This window comes from Perognathus longimembris, chromosome 28 (assembly GCF_023159225.1).
Source record: "Perognathus longimembris pacificus isolate PPM17 chromosome 28, ASM2315922v1, whole genome shotgun sequence".
NCBI classification, from domain to species: domain Eukaryota; kingdom Metazoa; phylum Chordata; class Mammalia; order Rodentia; family Heteromyidae; genus Perognathus; species Perognathus longimembris.
Window position 1 is genome coordinate 88,229,520 of NC_063188.1, and position 15,784 is coordinate 88,245,303.

The window sequence follows — 15,784 nt, forward strand, 5'->3', positions numbered from 1 at the left end:
ATCTCAGCCTACTGAGTAGTTAGTTTAACAGGCATGAGATACCAGCACCCAACTTAGGATTGGGAGTGAAAAACAGCCTGGACAGATAAAACCTTGAGACTTCAACTCCAAAATAATCAGGAAAAAGTTGGGCTGGAGATATGGCTCAGTGATAGACTGCCAATCAAGCAAGTGAAAGGCCCTGAGACAAATTCTGCTATGAGCAAAAAATAAAAATAAATGAAGCTAGACTTTAACATGCCTGGATAAACTGAAAGACAATGTAGATAACAGGGTAAGAGAGAATTTTAGAAATTCAGAAATGTATAGAAAACAAACCAAGTAAGTTATCAGTAGGCATTTTCTCACTTTTTCTTTTACTCATTTTCCTTGTTTTAATTGTCCATGTATATATACACACATATATGGCTATATACACTGAGGGCTATAGGGACCTACTTAAGGATTTCACTAAGTCGAATAAAATAGCTTCATGTAGTTAAATATGGGGTATGAATCATAACAGTCATGCATTTAAGCTTTTTCTATCAGAATACAAACAACTCCTTATAAAATGAATAAAAGCAAACATTTAATTCTGGTGTTGAAAGATTTTTAAGTGGTATTTGAAAATGTATCATCATGTATGAATAATACTTTCTTACTAACTTGAGTATGTTAAACTCTTTATGGTCTTGTTATATACATATATGTGTATATAATATATAGGTAAACACATGTGTATATATATTGAATATTCATTCACATCAACATGGGACTGAAAACAAAAATAATTCAGTAATGCTAAAGGCTACTTCAGAGATTTCTAATAAATGAAAAAAATCAGAGGAAGAGGTCTTTGTATCTTATGCATAGAAATGTGAGACGTTTTAGCATGACATAATATTTCCAGTGAAAATTTGATTTTTCTATTTCACTAAAGTATATTTGATTCTTGAAACACTCCTGATTCAGTGAGCTCTACTGCAATGTTTTAATTTTTAGATTAAAATGTTTTACAACTAGAAAATACTCACATTTTCTATCTCAATACATCAGACTTACAGTATAACAAAGGCCAAAACGTCCTTCCTGCATATATTCCTTCCTTTCCCCTTTTATGGTAAAATCTAACACAAATGGTGGAAAGAATTATTTTCTGCCTGACAGGCAAACTCTGCTCCCCAGTCCCTGTCCCTATGCTACAACCTCATACAAAACACAAAGATCCAGAAAGCAGACACCACAATGGAGAGCCTAAAGCACTTCTTTCAGTCTTACCTTAATCTGAAGGCGAGACAGTTTTGGAGGCTCACTTTTCTTTCAGAAACACAGACTAGAATCTTCAACTACTTGACCCTCAGGAAGTACTGGGATCAGGAACTTGACAAACCAGACTCCCATGTTCCCACAATCTATTTACATGTTAAACACACCCTGTAGCACCCATTAATGTTTATTTGTGGTAGACAGCTATTTCAAGAAGCAAACAGTATCTATAGCACTAAGCTGAGATCAGGAGGGAAAAGGTAACCAATTTCATCCTGTAAAATACTTTCAAGATTTTTGACATGACTTATTTCACCAATGCTTTGAAGGTGATTCATCTTTCAATATTCCTTTATGTTCTTGAAAACCTTATAAAATCTAAGGAAACATGTTAATAGTAACAACCCATACATATGTTCCAAGTACTTTTGTAAGTGCTTTGCATGTATCATTCACAATATACTAATATTATTATATCTATGTTACAAATGAACAAAATGAATGCCCACTATGTATGTAATATTTCACTATGACACTACATTAAACATGGGCCAATGAGTATGTTTCCTTATAACATAGTTTAAACTATATAGCATCATGTGTTAAAGTGAAAATTTGGAAGACTTTTTCTCTAAGATGATTACTCATTTATATTACCACAGTTAGGTCCCTCTGGAGTGAATGTGGTCCTACGAACACCTAGTCTTTTGCTTAGCCAAAATGGTTTTAGACTTCTAAAACCATAATCCATTCTTTCTTCCGCTTTCTCTCTCCCTCCCTCCCTTCCTCCCTCCCTCCCTCCCTCCCTTCTTTTCTTCTGCCTTCCTCCTTCCCTCCCTCTCTCCCTCCCTCTCTCTTTCATTCTCTCTACCTCTCTCTCCCCCTTCCTCCCTCCCTGTCTTTCTCCTTCCTTCTTTCTTTCTTTCTGTGATGGTCCTGAGGCTTGAACTCAAGCCCTGGGCACTGTCTCTGAGTTTTCTGCACAAGGCTAACGCCCTACGCGTAGAATCAGGCTCGCCTTCCAGCTTCTTGATGTTTAATTGGAGATAAGATTCTCATGGACTTTCATGCCTGGGGTTTTGAACCACAATCCTCTATCTTAGTCTCCTGAGTGGCTAGGATTATAGGCCTGAGCCATCAGTGCCTGGCCAAATGTGTATTGTTTAAAGCCACAAAGACTGATAATTTCTTACAAAAGGCATTGGAAATTAACATACTCCCCAAACTACTTCCACCATTTGAAGACATTTGGGGGTTTCTAAAGATAGGACACTGGAAAATTAAAGAGATGAGTCTAGCTTAAAGCACCAAGAGAATTATCACTTTCTTGTCTTCAGAAAGATATACGAGAAGTGAAAACAAAAACCTTTAAAAAACCTCAGAAATGTATGTTTTTTTCTGTCTGGTTTTTACATTGCATAACTCTTACTGATGTGTCTTCAAGTTCACTGAGTCCTCAGCCATTTTTGAACTGATGTTAAACTCAGCTAGGGTGATTTTTATTTTATTTTATTTTTTGCCAGTCCTGGGGCTTGAACTCAGGCCCTGAGTACTGTCCCTGGCTTCTTTTTTTGTTTTTTTTTTTGCTGAAGGCTAGCACACTACCACTTGAGCCACAGTGCCACTTCCAGCTTTTTTTTTTCTATGTGTGGTACAGAGGAATAAAACCCAGGGCTTCATGCATGCTAGGCATGTACTCTACCATTAAGGCACATTCCCATCCCTTGATTATTTTAATTTATAAAATTTGGTTATTTTTACAGTCTTCATTTCTCTGTTGAAAGTCAGTATCTGTTCATCACTCAAGGCCAATTTCGTCAGGTCCACTGAGCTGATTTCTGTCTTCTCAGCTTAGCAGGAACACTGAGTTCTGCCTGAAATTCAGCACATTTTTTCCCTACACAATGCTTTTCAATGTGTTTAGGCTATGGTGGATGTTTCCTTTTACTTTAGAATCATGTCAGTTTTTCTGCTTTCTGTAGAATTTCTGAAAGCACTCAGCCCCTGTACCCTACCTATCTCATTTTCTAATCATTTAGACCACAGAATCTAGTGCAGTACTAATTACTCCATCACAGTGTCATAAGAAGGCTCCAGCCTTTCCCTGCCCAGCCATATAGTGTTTAAAAATTTAAGCCCTTGAAGGGCATAACCATAAGTTTCACGTGTCATGTAATATTAACCAACTCAGGAATTAAAGCCTAAGTATGTTTTGGGATCAATATCTGTTTTAAGAAAGTCTACACTCTTCCCCTCTGAAATTAATGTCAATCCTGTGAACAAAATACGTTCAGTGTATTCTATTAATCCAAAAGCCTCAATCAATGTTAGCTGACTCAAAGTCTAAACTCTCATCATTTAATCAGGTATGGGTGAGACTATCAATAGGATACATCTTGGGAAAATTTCTCTATTAGTGGACCTCATATACTAGAATATAAGCTATCTATGCTGAGGTAGAACTAGAGTCAGTGGCCCCAAGACATTTGGCAATACCAGCTAGTAAATTCTGTTAATTAGCTTTTAATTCCTGAAAAGTATTCTGTACATCTATGGCTTGACGCTGAGCCATCTGAGCCTGTGCTTCAACCCTTTGGAATAGAGGCTCTACTCTAGGGCTTATTGCTCTGAGCTCTGGACATAATTCAACAGATTAATATTCTTGTTTATTCATTGGATTCACCTTTAAAATGGTTATAATCTCATAGAAAAAAAACTTTTAATGTGCTAATTTCATGTCTATGTGTGAGTGTCATGATTTAACCTTGCTCTAAAAATATTTTGATAAATTTAGAGGTCAAACCAAGTTGTTCAAATACCTTCAGCGACAGACAAGTACATTTTGTGCATGATTAAGCCCAGGTATATCCTTTATTGCCTCTCCCAAAGACTCAGAGTTACTTGCAAAATGTTGCCAACTGTTTTTCTACTTTTAATTTTCTATACTACTAACTTCATGTTTGATTTATTTTAGATATGCATATAGTCCATGAATTAATCTGTCAGGGTTGCAGGGCTGGATGGGATTTTGATTTTAGCGTCTGATGACTTTCAAGATCTCTCCAAATGGATTCATGATCTAAGCAGATTTAACTTGTTAGGTGAGAGAAAACAGATGTTCTGGTTTGTCATTTTTGTGTATTTCTGAACTCAAATCAATTAAAAATTTCACAGGGAGGAGAATGATTTTGTTCCAAAATATCTGGACCTGTGTTTTCTGTTTCCAAGTTTACTGTTGACTGTGCCCATGGCTATCTGCTTTTGTAATTAAAAATGCTTTCACTTATTATTGTATGGCTGAGTTTTTCTAGCTCTGGATATTAATTATGCAAATATTTCACAAACAAACTAATATTTGGTGGATTTTGATTGTTGTTTTTGTCTGTCAGCTTGAGGAGACTAAGGGAAGATCACCTGACAGTAAATTATTATAACTGTCAGGTTATTTCTGGAAGAAACCAGAATTAGAATTGGTAGAGTTAAAAAAGATCACCCTCACCAATGTTAGTGGGCATTACCCAGCTTCTTAAGGGACTAAGAAAAACAAAGAAGGTGGAGAATGGGTACATTTACTCTTTCTGAGGTAGTACATCGCTCTTCTGCTTTCAGATGTCAGCATTTCTGATTCCTGAATTCAAAGATTTAGAATGGGACTTATGCCATCTCCCTCACATACACACACTTCCACAATGAATTATACTTCCAAGTTTCCTGGATATTAAGCCAAGCTGCAGATTGTGAGACATTTTTGGCCTCCACAATTGAGTGAACTAATTCCAATAGTAAGTCTTTACTTCTGCTTCTATGGAGAACTCTAATACAGGTTTTATGGAAATAATTATGACTTTAATTTATCAGTGTTAAATATCAAACCACCATTCATTTTTATGCTATTTCCATGCATTTTCCCTAAAATTAGTTATACTGACCAAATTATCTAGTATTATTTGTACTAGAAGTTAAAATATGAAAATGATCAATTTGTTTAACAAATTAGTTACTTTTCTAATTTGTATTTTCACAGTCATACGTTACGTCAAGTTGATAACATTTCTAAAATATTTAGAAAACTGAAAATCTGGAATGATTTTACAGTGAGTTAATGAACATTCAATAGATGGCTCCATCAGTTATAAGTAAGATAAAATATTTACATACTGATTACTAACAACTTCCTTCTTTTACATATGTTTGCTTCTTCTTCTGAGGCAGAGTGCTGCTATATAGCCCAGGCTGGCTTCAAATTCACAATCATTCCTCAACCTCTGATTGCTGAGATTACAGGTATATGCCACTATATCCACATTTACCTTTGATTGTTAATTGTACATGCTGCCAAGAAGCTAATTATTTGAATCAATAAATGAATATGCCTATTTTTACCAAAATGATATACTGTATAAGGGATGTTTGCAGCTGGATAAAGCTGAGCTAAGGTGCATCTGAAAGCTAGTCTGATGAGATAACAATGAGAAGCAGGGCATAGTGACATAATTGAGGCTGAAGCCAGAAGACTGTAAGCTTGAGGCCAGCCTGGAGCTATATAGTGTCTCTGTCTCAAAACACATTTACACATCGAATACAATTAACTCACTCCAAGTTTTCCTGGTAAAATAGAAGTGGCTTTGTTTAAAAGGTACCCTTTACATGTATGAATGAAACTCTACAAGAGGTCTCCAAATAAGCAATGTTTTGTTGATTTTTAAGAGAGAAGGGAGAATCTATTCAGAAGTAAAAACAAACAAACAAACAGAAAAACAACCTTCTTATTCCAGAATAGGAAGGAAGTTGATAAAAGACAAAATTAAACAGGTACAGAAAACTTGGAAATGTCCACAGAAATAGAATTTCAATAGCTCTGGTTTTAACAAGACCGTGTAAATTATCATTGTACACAGGTATTCATTTCCCATGGTGCCAAAGCACATTATTGAAACTTGGGTGGGATAAGTACACATTTGTTTATGTGCTTACAGGTCTGGAAGCTGAGTAGTAGTTTTCTTGGCCCCAATGTAGATAATATATGTGTCAACAGACTAACTCTCAACCAATTATTCTCATTTCTTCATGTTCTAGATTAGTAGCTTTAAAATAAAAAGGTAAATAACATATTTTCCATTTTTAAGTATTTGTTACATTGTTGCTTTGAGTACCAGGTAGCCAAGCGACAACCATTTGTCTTCTGAGACTTCTATAATCTAAAGTGCTCAAATATCCTGACAATTTTACTTTTACCTTTGCCCAATAGAATCTGATATGAAAAGTGAAATAATTTGACATGTTTTACATTTGAAATTCTATTTATATGATCATTGCTCTAGTGAGACTTTTTCTGATGCTATGGGTCAACAGAAGTATAAGGTGACAAGGTATGATTTCAGTTATTTTTAAACGTTTGGTTACAATCTATTTTAGTTAGCATGGAGCATCTTTTAAGTCAGATCTTTTCAATTTGACATATATATCAAATTTATTTCTGGAGATTTATTAAAATAGACCCTTAGGGGCTGGGGATATAGCCTAGTGGCAAGAGTGCCTGCCTCGGATACACGAGGCCCTAGGTTCGATTCCCCAGCACCACATATACAGAAAACGGCCAGAAGCGGCGCTGTGGCTCAAGTGGCAGAGTGCTAGCCTTGAGCGGGAAGAAGCCAGGGACAGTGCTCAGGCCCTGAGTCCAAGGCCCAGGACTGGCCAAAAAAAAAAAAAAAAGAAAAAGAAAAAAGAAAAAAAAAATAGACCCTTAGGTCCTATCCTATACTTCAATAAAAATTGGCTAAATCCTTACTTGTATAGATATTTTCACAAACATCTTTAACTTTATAATCATTTGTACAACACAGAAAATAATGATTATAAACTTCAGTTCCATTATACATGTTATGTGATCCCATAAGATTTTGATTTCTAAAAATTATGCATTATTTTCCTTTACCTATCTTCAGGTAGGTTTTTTGGGATATACTGATATTTCTCTGAAAGCCTACACTCAGCTATAGGACAGCAGTTTTGTCTTCAATCAAACAGAACTGTCTTGAAGCCCTGTGAAGAAGGACCTGACCTCAGGCACTTCAGAGAAGAGATTCTTGAACACAGGCTGCTCGTGTCCTTATGTAACCACAGTTGAGACCTCAGGGGCAGGTCCAGAACAGCTGAACTGAGAAGCTGCACACAACATCCAGAAAAATAAGACTTTGGCTTACAAAGTTCAACTTAGTCCTTTTTCCCTAATCTGCCTGGCCTGCTCAAAATAAAACACAGGTGAAAGCTCTTGAGAAGTTAAGTGTGTTGCCTAGAAATGAGAGACCTTGACACCTTTGTACTGATGAATTTCATTTTCCAAGGGGAGAGATCAAACAATTTCTATCTCAAAACCCCTACTCAAGACAGAGTGAAAAGCCTCAACAATTAGGAGGGCCAACCTCTTGTCCATGCTCTGCTGTCCACTCTGGATGACACCTTGAGTTAAGTTGATTTCCAACTGTGGGTGTCTGTGGCCTCATCTGTCAAGTAAAAACTTTGTAAAAAGAATCCTGTTGGGGCAGGTGCAGTAGCTCATACCTAAAATTCCAGCTACCAAGGAGGCAGACGGCAGGAGAATCTCAGTTAGAGGCTAACCTGGATAAAAACTTACTGAGACCGCCCCCCCCCCCCACCTAGGTAATAATCCAGGTAGAGTGATATGTGCCCTATGATCCCAGCTACACAGAGGCAATGGGTAGAAAAATCATGGTCTGAGGCCAGCCTAGACAAAAACACAACATACTACTGAAAACGTAACTATTGTGTACAGGGCAGTGAAACTCACAATCACAACGTATGGCATAAAAAGAGGTAATATCCCTGTTAATCCTCTCAGGATCCTTCACAATGAAGAAGATTCTCCAACTGGGGCTCATTCAAGTTCAAACTCTAAACTTCACCTCAGACACCAAACAAAGGCTGAAGAAGCCTAGGTAAGCTGATTTCTTATATGAATCACCGTGACTGTTGATGTTACTACTGCATGAAGAATAAAAAGGACACCTTACCACACAGAATTGCCTACCCTATACAGGCAACCCACCTACTATGGCTCCTACTGTGAGTCAATTTCTCTGCAATGCTGTTCTGTGAAGTACCCAGGAGGCTATGTTTTAAACTACAATAAGTCACAGCCATAAGCCAAATAAGCATCTTTGAAACATCAGTTATTTAACCAGCACATGAGAGTATAATTCTCTCAATAACTCCCTGGCATTACCCAACGTAGAGGCACTGTTGTTTCACTGAAGGACATTGAATAGTAAAAGACAAACCTTGAACACTGGGAAGTAGTGATCTTGATTAAGATCTGTTTGATAGCTCTACAAGGAGCCCAAATTTGTGGGGTAGAAAGTATTATAAGGTTTCTACAAATATAAGTGTCAGTGGGCATTATATGGCAAGAGGTTTGAATTTCTACAGGCACAGCTTCCAAAGAGCTACAAACACAATTCTCACCCTATTCCTTCCATTCTGAGAACACACCTGTGATTAGTTAAAGGCCAGCCAGGTTCTTCTGCTTACATAGAGGAAGGAGAGTAGGTGAGTCACCAGGTGGAAGGAATAGAGATTAGAGTCCACCCACCCTATCTGGTGTGTACTGCTCCCTCTGCGTGGCAGTCTTCTTCCCTACAGGGACGTCATAGGCTATGTCATAGCCTCTGTGATGACAGCAATCCTGTGGGTGCCAGCCCTGGCTGAAGCATGGGGAAGCACACCTGAACATGTGGGAAAAGGGAAGGAGGCAAATGCAAGGTGCTGTGTGAAGTAACAGTGTAGAAGCACAAGTAGACTTATATTTGAGAGTACATTACATTGACATACAGGGACTCCCCTTCAGCTGAGGGGAAACAAATGAAATGTCCAAGATCATGTGAACAGAAAATAGTGCATGGGTTAGGTCTTCTGAGTCTGTTGAAGCTTATTGGGCAGCCTCTGAGCTTCCGTGGAAGGCCAGCAGATAGCAGGAAGAGGCCCTTGAGGACCTCTTACAGAACCCTTACAGGCAAGGATACCTGCTGTGAATGCTAAACGAGCATGCAGAGTGCTTATAAGAATCACCATCACTCTGGAGTCTTCATGTGAATGCCCCCTTAAATTCATGTCCACAGCGTGCCACCTTCTCCCACACTCCCATTTCTGTCTTCAATAAAGTCTCCTCCACCCTTTTTTTTGGCACTTCCCTAGTTACCAACATGCCCAGGAGTTCTCCAGCCACGTTCCTGGCTTCCTGAGCCCTTCCTCAAAGCCCAGAGCACCTTTTCTGTTTTCTTCCTCAGCCACCTCCGCCCACTTGGACCACTGCCCATGCAATCCCCCATGAAAACTGCTCATTTGAAATCACTAATTCAAATACTCCTTGCTGACCACAGCTTCCACCCCTCAACCCTCTATAGGGTAGCTCCCCCAGATGTCTAGCTCTCCCAGATATCTATGGACCCCTCACTCAAAACAAACAGGATTCAGAAGCACTGGCATTGATTTAAGCACTTTATTAAGCGTCAATGGTGGGCTCCCCCTCCATGGGCTTTTCACAAGACTGATGAGGTTGTTGAAGTCCTAGCGATGGTTTAGGCATCTCAACATTTAGACTTGTTATTACGAAGGAAGACTCGTAGTTGTTTCTTTCTTCGCATAACCTTCGTGACATGCTCTGGGCCAATGCGTTTCTTGCCGTTGTTGTGAGCTTCTTTGCCAGCCAGGTCTAGGATGTTGGACACCAGATACTCGAGGACGCCAGCCAAGAATACCGGTGTTGAGGAGGTCAGACGCTGGGCATAGTTACCCTTACGCAGGAACCGGTCCATGCGGCTAACAGGAAACTGGAGATCTGCTCTTGCAGAGCGGGATACATGGTGTTTCTTAGACTTGAGGACTTTCACGCTTTGTTTCTTCCTTGCCATGTTGATAACTAAGTCTTCTGGTTAGCTCGGCTTGATTTTGCTTCTGGCCAGGGCCTCTCAAAGTACCAGCATTTATACCCGCAGCCCCACATTTTACCCAGGCACCTTCTTTGTGACAACCTACATATTGTGATGTCATTGGGGACCACTGAGCTACTGATCAAGCTTCAGTATAGAAATGGCCATGATAGGAGGCTGATCATGCTATTGACGTGATCCTCTTTTGCTGAGGAAATTCAATTTCTAAAATACTTAAACATTCTAGCAAAAGTTTGTGTTTCGATTAAAACATAACCTTGTCACTAACATACTATTCTAGATACCATTATTTTAACTATATGTCTTCTTTGGACTCTTTCACAGTTCTTTGCAAACTGTTGCCCTCTAAGAGACATGTACTTTGTCAAAGTGACCATAATTCCTATTTTGTTTCGTTATGGTTTCACCATTATTTCTCAATCAATTCCTATCATGTTAAACTGAAGGTGCACATAGTGTACTACACTCTCCCTCACACTCGTTGCCATCATTTTCTGACCTAAGACCTCCCTTACTCCAAATTCTCCTCTACCATGAATACGGCTTTGCTCACCACAGTCATGGTTGTTAGGTCCTTCACAGTTACCAGTAACATGCTGGGAATTCAATGTACCTAAAAGGCCTTCAGCCAACTTTGTGGACTTACTCCCAAGGCCTGCCTTTCCCAAAGCCCATGAACTTATAACAGGAACAGACATTGAAATTGGTTTATAATTGTAGTATTGGCTTAATCATTAACAAAGACATTTTTAGTTACAAAGTTTTATATGTAAGCCAGGAGCTGATGGCTCATGTCTATAATTCTAGCTACTCAGGAGGCTGAGATCTGAGGATCTCAGTCTGAAGCCATCCTGGACAGACAATTCCCAGAGCCTCTAATCTCCAATTAACCACCAAAAAGCCAGAAGTGGACTGTGGCTCGAGTGGTAGAGCACTAGCCCTGTGTGGAAAAGCTAAGGGACAGATGGGAGCTGATGGCTCATACCTGTGATCCTAGCTACTCAGGAGGCTGAGAGCTGAGGATTATGAGAACCCAGGTAGGAAAGCCTGTGAGATTCTTATCTTGAATTTATCACCAAAAAAAGCTAGAAGTGGCACTGAGGTGGTAGAGTGGTAGAGTGGTAGAGCATTAGCCTTGAGCAAAAAGTGGTAGAGCCCAGCTGGCTTTGAACTTTTCAAGCCCAGACTGACTTTGAACTGCTGTCCCCATATCTCTGCCTCCTGAGTAGCTACAGGTGTAAACCACTGTGCCCAGCTTAAGAATACACTCCTAAGATAACAGTGTGTAGTTCTCATTTAGCCTAGAAAAACAAACCTTCCCCCCTTTTCTCCAATACCCTGTTTGTGTTTATAAACTGACATTAAATTCAGGGAGTCAACTTTCTATCAAGGTCACTTTTTCTGCTTTCTACCCCCAGCCACTTCCCAAGGTCTACTTTTCCCAGAGGTGATGTTTTCTTCTTCCCCAGCCACTTCCCAAGGTATCCTTTTCCCAGAGCCCCTCCAGGGGTAACACATTTTCTGTCTTCTTCTCCAGCCACGTCCCAATGTATCCCTTTCCCAGAGTGCATAAGGACACATTTTCTGTCTTTTTCCCCAACCACTTCCCAAGGTATCCCTTTCCCAGGGCCCATCCAAAGGTGACACATTTTCTCTCTTCTTCCCCAGCCACTTCCCAAGGTATCCCTTTCCCAGGGCCCATCTAAAGGTGACACATTTTCTTTTCTTTTCTTTTTTTTAACTTTTTTTTTCAAATTTTTATTATCAAACTGATGTACAGAGAGGTTACAGTTTCATACGTTAGGCATAGGATACATTTCTTGTACTATATGTTACCTTGTCCCTCTTACCCCCCTCCCCCTCCCCCTTTCCCTTTCCCCCCTGAGGTGTTCAGTTCACTTACACCAAACAGTTTTGCAAGTATTGCTTTTGTACTTGTTTGAGGTGACACATTTTCTATCTTCTTCCCCAGCCACATCCCAAGGAATCCTTTTCCCAGAGCCCCTCCAGGGGTGACACATGTTCTGTCTTCTTCTCCAGCCACATCCCAAGGTATCCCTTTTCCAGAGCCCATGAGGACATCTTTTTTGTCCTCTTTCCCCAGCCACCTCCTCCCACTAGGGCCACTGCCCTAGTTCTTCCCAATGGGAACTGCAGCAGTGAAATCACCGATTAAAAAGCACCATGCTAGCCACAGCTTCTTCACTTTCAACCCTCCTTCCAGTTACCTCAAAGACCCTTCCAATTCAAAATGTCAAAGTGAGAGTCAAAACGACTGACATTCTTTCAAGCAGTTTAATATCATTTGTTGATGACAAGCATAGGGCCTCCTTTGCTATAAGACATTGTATCTTTAGCTGAGTCCATGTGGCTTGCCACCAGGCTCCTATAGCCCAGACTTTCAGCCACTTCTTCTGGGTCCAGTCATGTTGTCAAACAAAGAGAACGATGTATCTTTGAAGATATCAGGGCGTTCATTGTTGTCACCATCTCCCCCGCCATTCTGCACATTCATGTCCATTCTAATGCTATTGCTGGCCTCTGAGCCTACTAGTTCCAGGATGTAGTCAGTAACATAGTCAAGCATGGCAAGAAGGAAATCGGAGGTGGTGGAACCAATGCACGGCATGTATTGCTCCTCCTGAAGAAGGTTATAGATGTAGTTCACAGGTAACTGAATATCAGACCTTGAAGATGACTCTTGAGGGAGATTTCCATCTTTGGGAGAATTCTCTTGGCTCTTGTTCTCCGACATGACAGCTGCTGGGTTTTACTCTGGTCTGCTTTGCCTGATTTGACAGCTGGACTGGTTATCTGAAGTTGGCAGCACTCAGGCCCAACCAGCTGCTTTTGTGACATCCTACACATTATGTTGTCACTGGTGTCCATGAGGCTGTAGTTAGGCCTCAGCTAACAATCTCTGCCATGGCAACCTGGTAACAGGATCCTGATTTTGGAAAAAACTTTACCTTTATACTTGAATTAACATTGTAAAACGAAATACTCCAATGGAAAATGCCGTAATTTTAATATCTACATGTTATTTAGCCTTGTGCTCTTTTGAAGTCCTTCACATCATTTTGTTAGTTACAGGTCACTGACTGGGAACAGTAGAGGTTTGATTACTCCTTTAATCATATTGAAACCAATTTTACTTTCATTTTACTATTTAAATATACCTGATTTTTGTGTGTGTGTGCACGTGCATGTGTGCGTGCGTGTGTGTGTGTGTGTGTGTGTGTGTGTGTGTGTGTACTGGAGCTTAAACTCAGGACCTGGGCACTGTCCTTTATCTTTCGCTGCTCAAATCTTGCACTCTACAACTTGAGCCATAGCTCCACTTATGGTGTTTTCTAGTTAATTGGAGAAAAGAGACTCAGATTTCTCTCTCTAGGATGACTTTGAAGTGCAGTCTTCAGATCTCAGTCTCCTGAGTAACAAGGTTTATACCAACGAGCCAACAGACTGTCAAATACAGCTGATAATCTTGGATCTACAAAAAGTAAGCGATAACATCCTTCTCATTTAACACATGTTTATCTAGTATCTGCATGAGTGCGAGGATTTTATACTGTCTGCCTGTAATCCCAGCTACTCAGGTAGCTGAGAATAGAAGAAACATGAGAACCTATCTCAAAAATAACCAGCAAAAGGCTGGGGATATAGCCTAGTGGCAAGAGTGCCTGCCTCGGATACACGAGGCCCTAGGTTCGATTCCCCAGCACCACATATACAGAAAACGGCCAGAAGCGGCGCTGTGGCTCAAGTGGCAGAGTGCTAGCCTTGAGCGGGAAGAAGCCAGGGACAGTGCTCAGGCCCTGAGTCCAAGGCCCACGACTGGCCAAAAAAAAAAAAAAAACCAGCAAAAGCTGTATACAGGTGGCTCAAGCCTGTAATCCTAGCTACTCAGAAGGTTGAGATTTGAGGAACACAGCTCAAAGCCACCCCCGGCAGGAAAACCCATGAGACTGTTATCTCCAATTAACCACCAAAAAGCTGGAAGTGGAGCTCTGGCTTAAGTTTAGGGACAGTGCCCAGGGCCCTGAATTCAAGCCCTAGATCTGGCTAAAAAAAAGAAATTAAAGGAATATTCTCCTTTGGTCTCACTGTGTGAATGTTTAGAATTTAAAAATGTTTAATGTATCACATACAATTGTAATTTTTTGTGTCTTACTGTCCGTTGGGCTTGCTTATAGATTTATAGGCACATTCTAATTATTACAAGTGAGGGAAAACATGCAACCTATGTTTCTTTGGGTCTGTCTTACTTCACTTCATATAATTTTTTTTCAAAGATATTCTTAGGAGAGGATTACCATGGCTTAATAGCTATATGCATATGATCATATAAAATGATGCTTATTGAAATGAACTCAGAAATGGAAACAAGTTTTTGTGGGTTTATTTTCTATTTTTTCCCCTTTTGTCACTGCTTTCAATTTCTGTACATTTTTTCTTGTATGTAAGTTTATCTGACTTGAGGAAGGGAAGAGGAAGCCCAGAAATGGTGAGACAAAGGGTGAACTTGTTCAGCAGTAGTACTCACTAGACACTATGTTGAAAATGAACTATACAACTTGTGGGGGCAGGGGTGGGGAGGAAAAAAACTGGAAGAAAAGGAGGGAGCTTGTGATACTGTTCAAAAGGAAATCACTCAATACTTGACTTATGTAACTATAACTACTCTGTATATCATATTTACAACAAATTTCTTTTAAAAAATCAAGTGTCTATAAGTGTGGCTCAAGTGGTAGAGTACCAACTACCAACAAGCCTAGCAATGTGAGGTTCTGAGTTTAAACCTTAGTTTAAACCTGAGTTTAAACCTAACAAAAAGAAAAAAAAGAAAAAATATTCTTAACTGTTTTGGAATTAAAACAGAGATACTCAATATATTATCAAACTCACATAGATATTGTTAATAAAGAAGCATGCTCTTTGCTCAGTTTTAGGCCAGATATATCATTCTTGATTCTCCTAGGTTATGTCAAGGTCCCAAGATAATATTATTTAGCCTTTTTCTTCAGTTTAATTTTCTTCTTGGCTAGTATTGTGTTTCTGCTTTTTTTGTTTTATGGCTTAGTTAATTTACTGAAAATAACATTCCTATTACAAAAGGAAAAAAAATAAAAGAAAGGAATCTCCAGTCTACACAATTTCAAGGAAGTGGAGCTGTGGCTCAAGTAGCAGAGCATTAGTCTTGATCACATAAGGTCAGGGACAGTGCCAAGGACCTGAGTTCAAGTCCCAGAACTAGCACAAAAGATATTCTTCCAAGCACTTTCAAAATGCAACTATTCAAAACTCCATTAATTACGTGAGACTCTTCTCTACTAAAACGGACCCTATGATTTTTCCTGGAGCCATATAGTTCTGTCCTTGGTACTTTAGGATTTACCCAGAGAGTCATTTGTCTTTTATTTTAAATAGTCTTATTGGCCTTTCTTCCCGTCAAATTTTGGAAGTTCTAGAGCTGTATTTTTTTCATTTTTGGCCATTTTCAGTCTATACAGGCATTACTGATGCTGATATAACAATCTCCAAAACTTAGAAGTCTTCCACATAAGACA

General features: G+C 39.5%; 3 protein-coding genes across 5 annotated transcripts in view; all 3 read right to left on the reverse strand.

Annotated features, from left to right (window-relative positions):
- The window catches only part of Sytl5 (synaptotagmin like 5), a 181,826-nt gene that overhangs the window by 108,977 nt on the left and 57,065 nt on the right, over positions 1-15,784 (reverse strand). The gene's annotated exons all lie outside the window — the stretch shown is intronic.
- Positions 9,852-10,175, reverse strand: LOC125343179 (histone H2A-Bbd type 1). The gene has a single exon (XM_048335445.1). It carries the CDS (start codon positions 10,173-10,175, stop codon positions 9,852-9,854), a length of 324 nt encoding a protein of 107 aa, XP_048191402.1.
- LOC125343180 (huntingtin-interacting protein M) lies at positions 12,616-12,969 on the reverse strand. Its single transcript, XM_048335446.1, has one exon. It carries the CDS (start codon positions 12,967-12,969, stop codon positions 12,616-12,618), a length of 354 nt encoding a protein of 117 aa, XP_048191403.1.

Bases quoted from the DNA above. Each gene is read 5' to 3' on its own strand.
- LOC125343179 (XM_048335445.1), bottom strand. From the start codon at position 10,175: ATGGCAAGGAAGAAACAAAGCGTGAAAGTCCTCAAGTCTAAGAAACAC.
- LOC125343180 (XM_048335446.1), bottom strand. From the start codon at position 12,969: ATGTCGGAGAACAAGAGCCAAGAGAATTCTCCCAAAGATGGAAATCTC.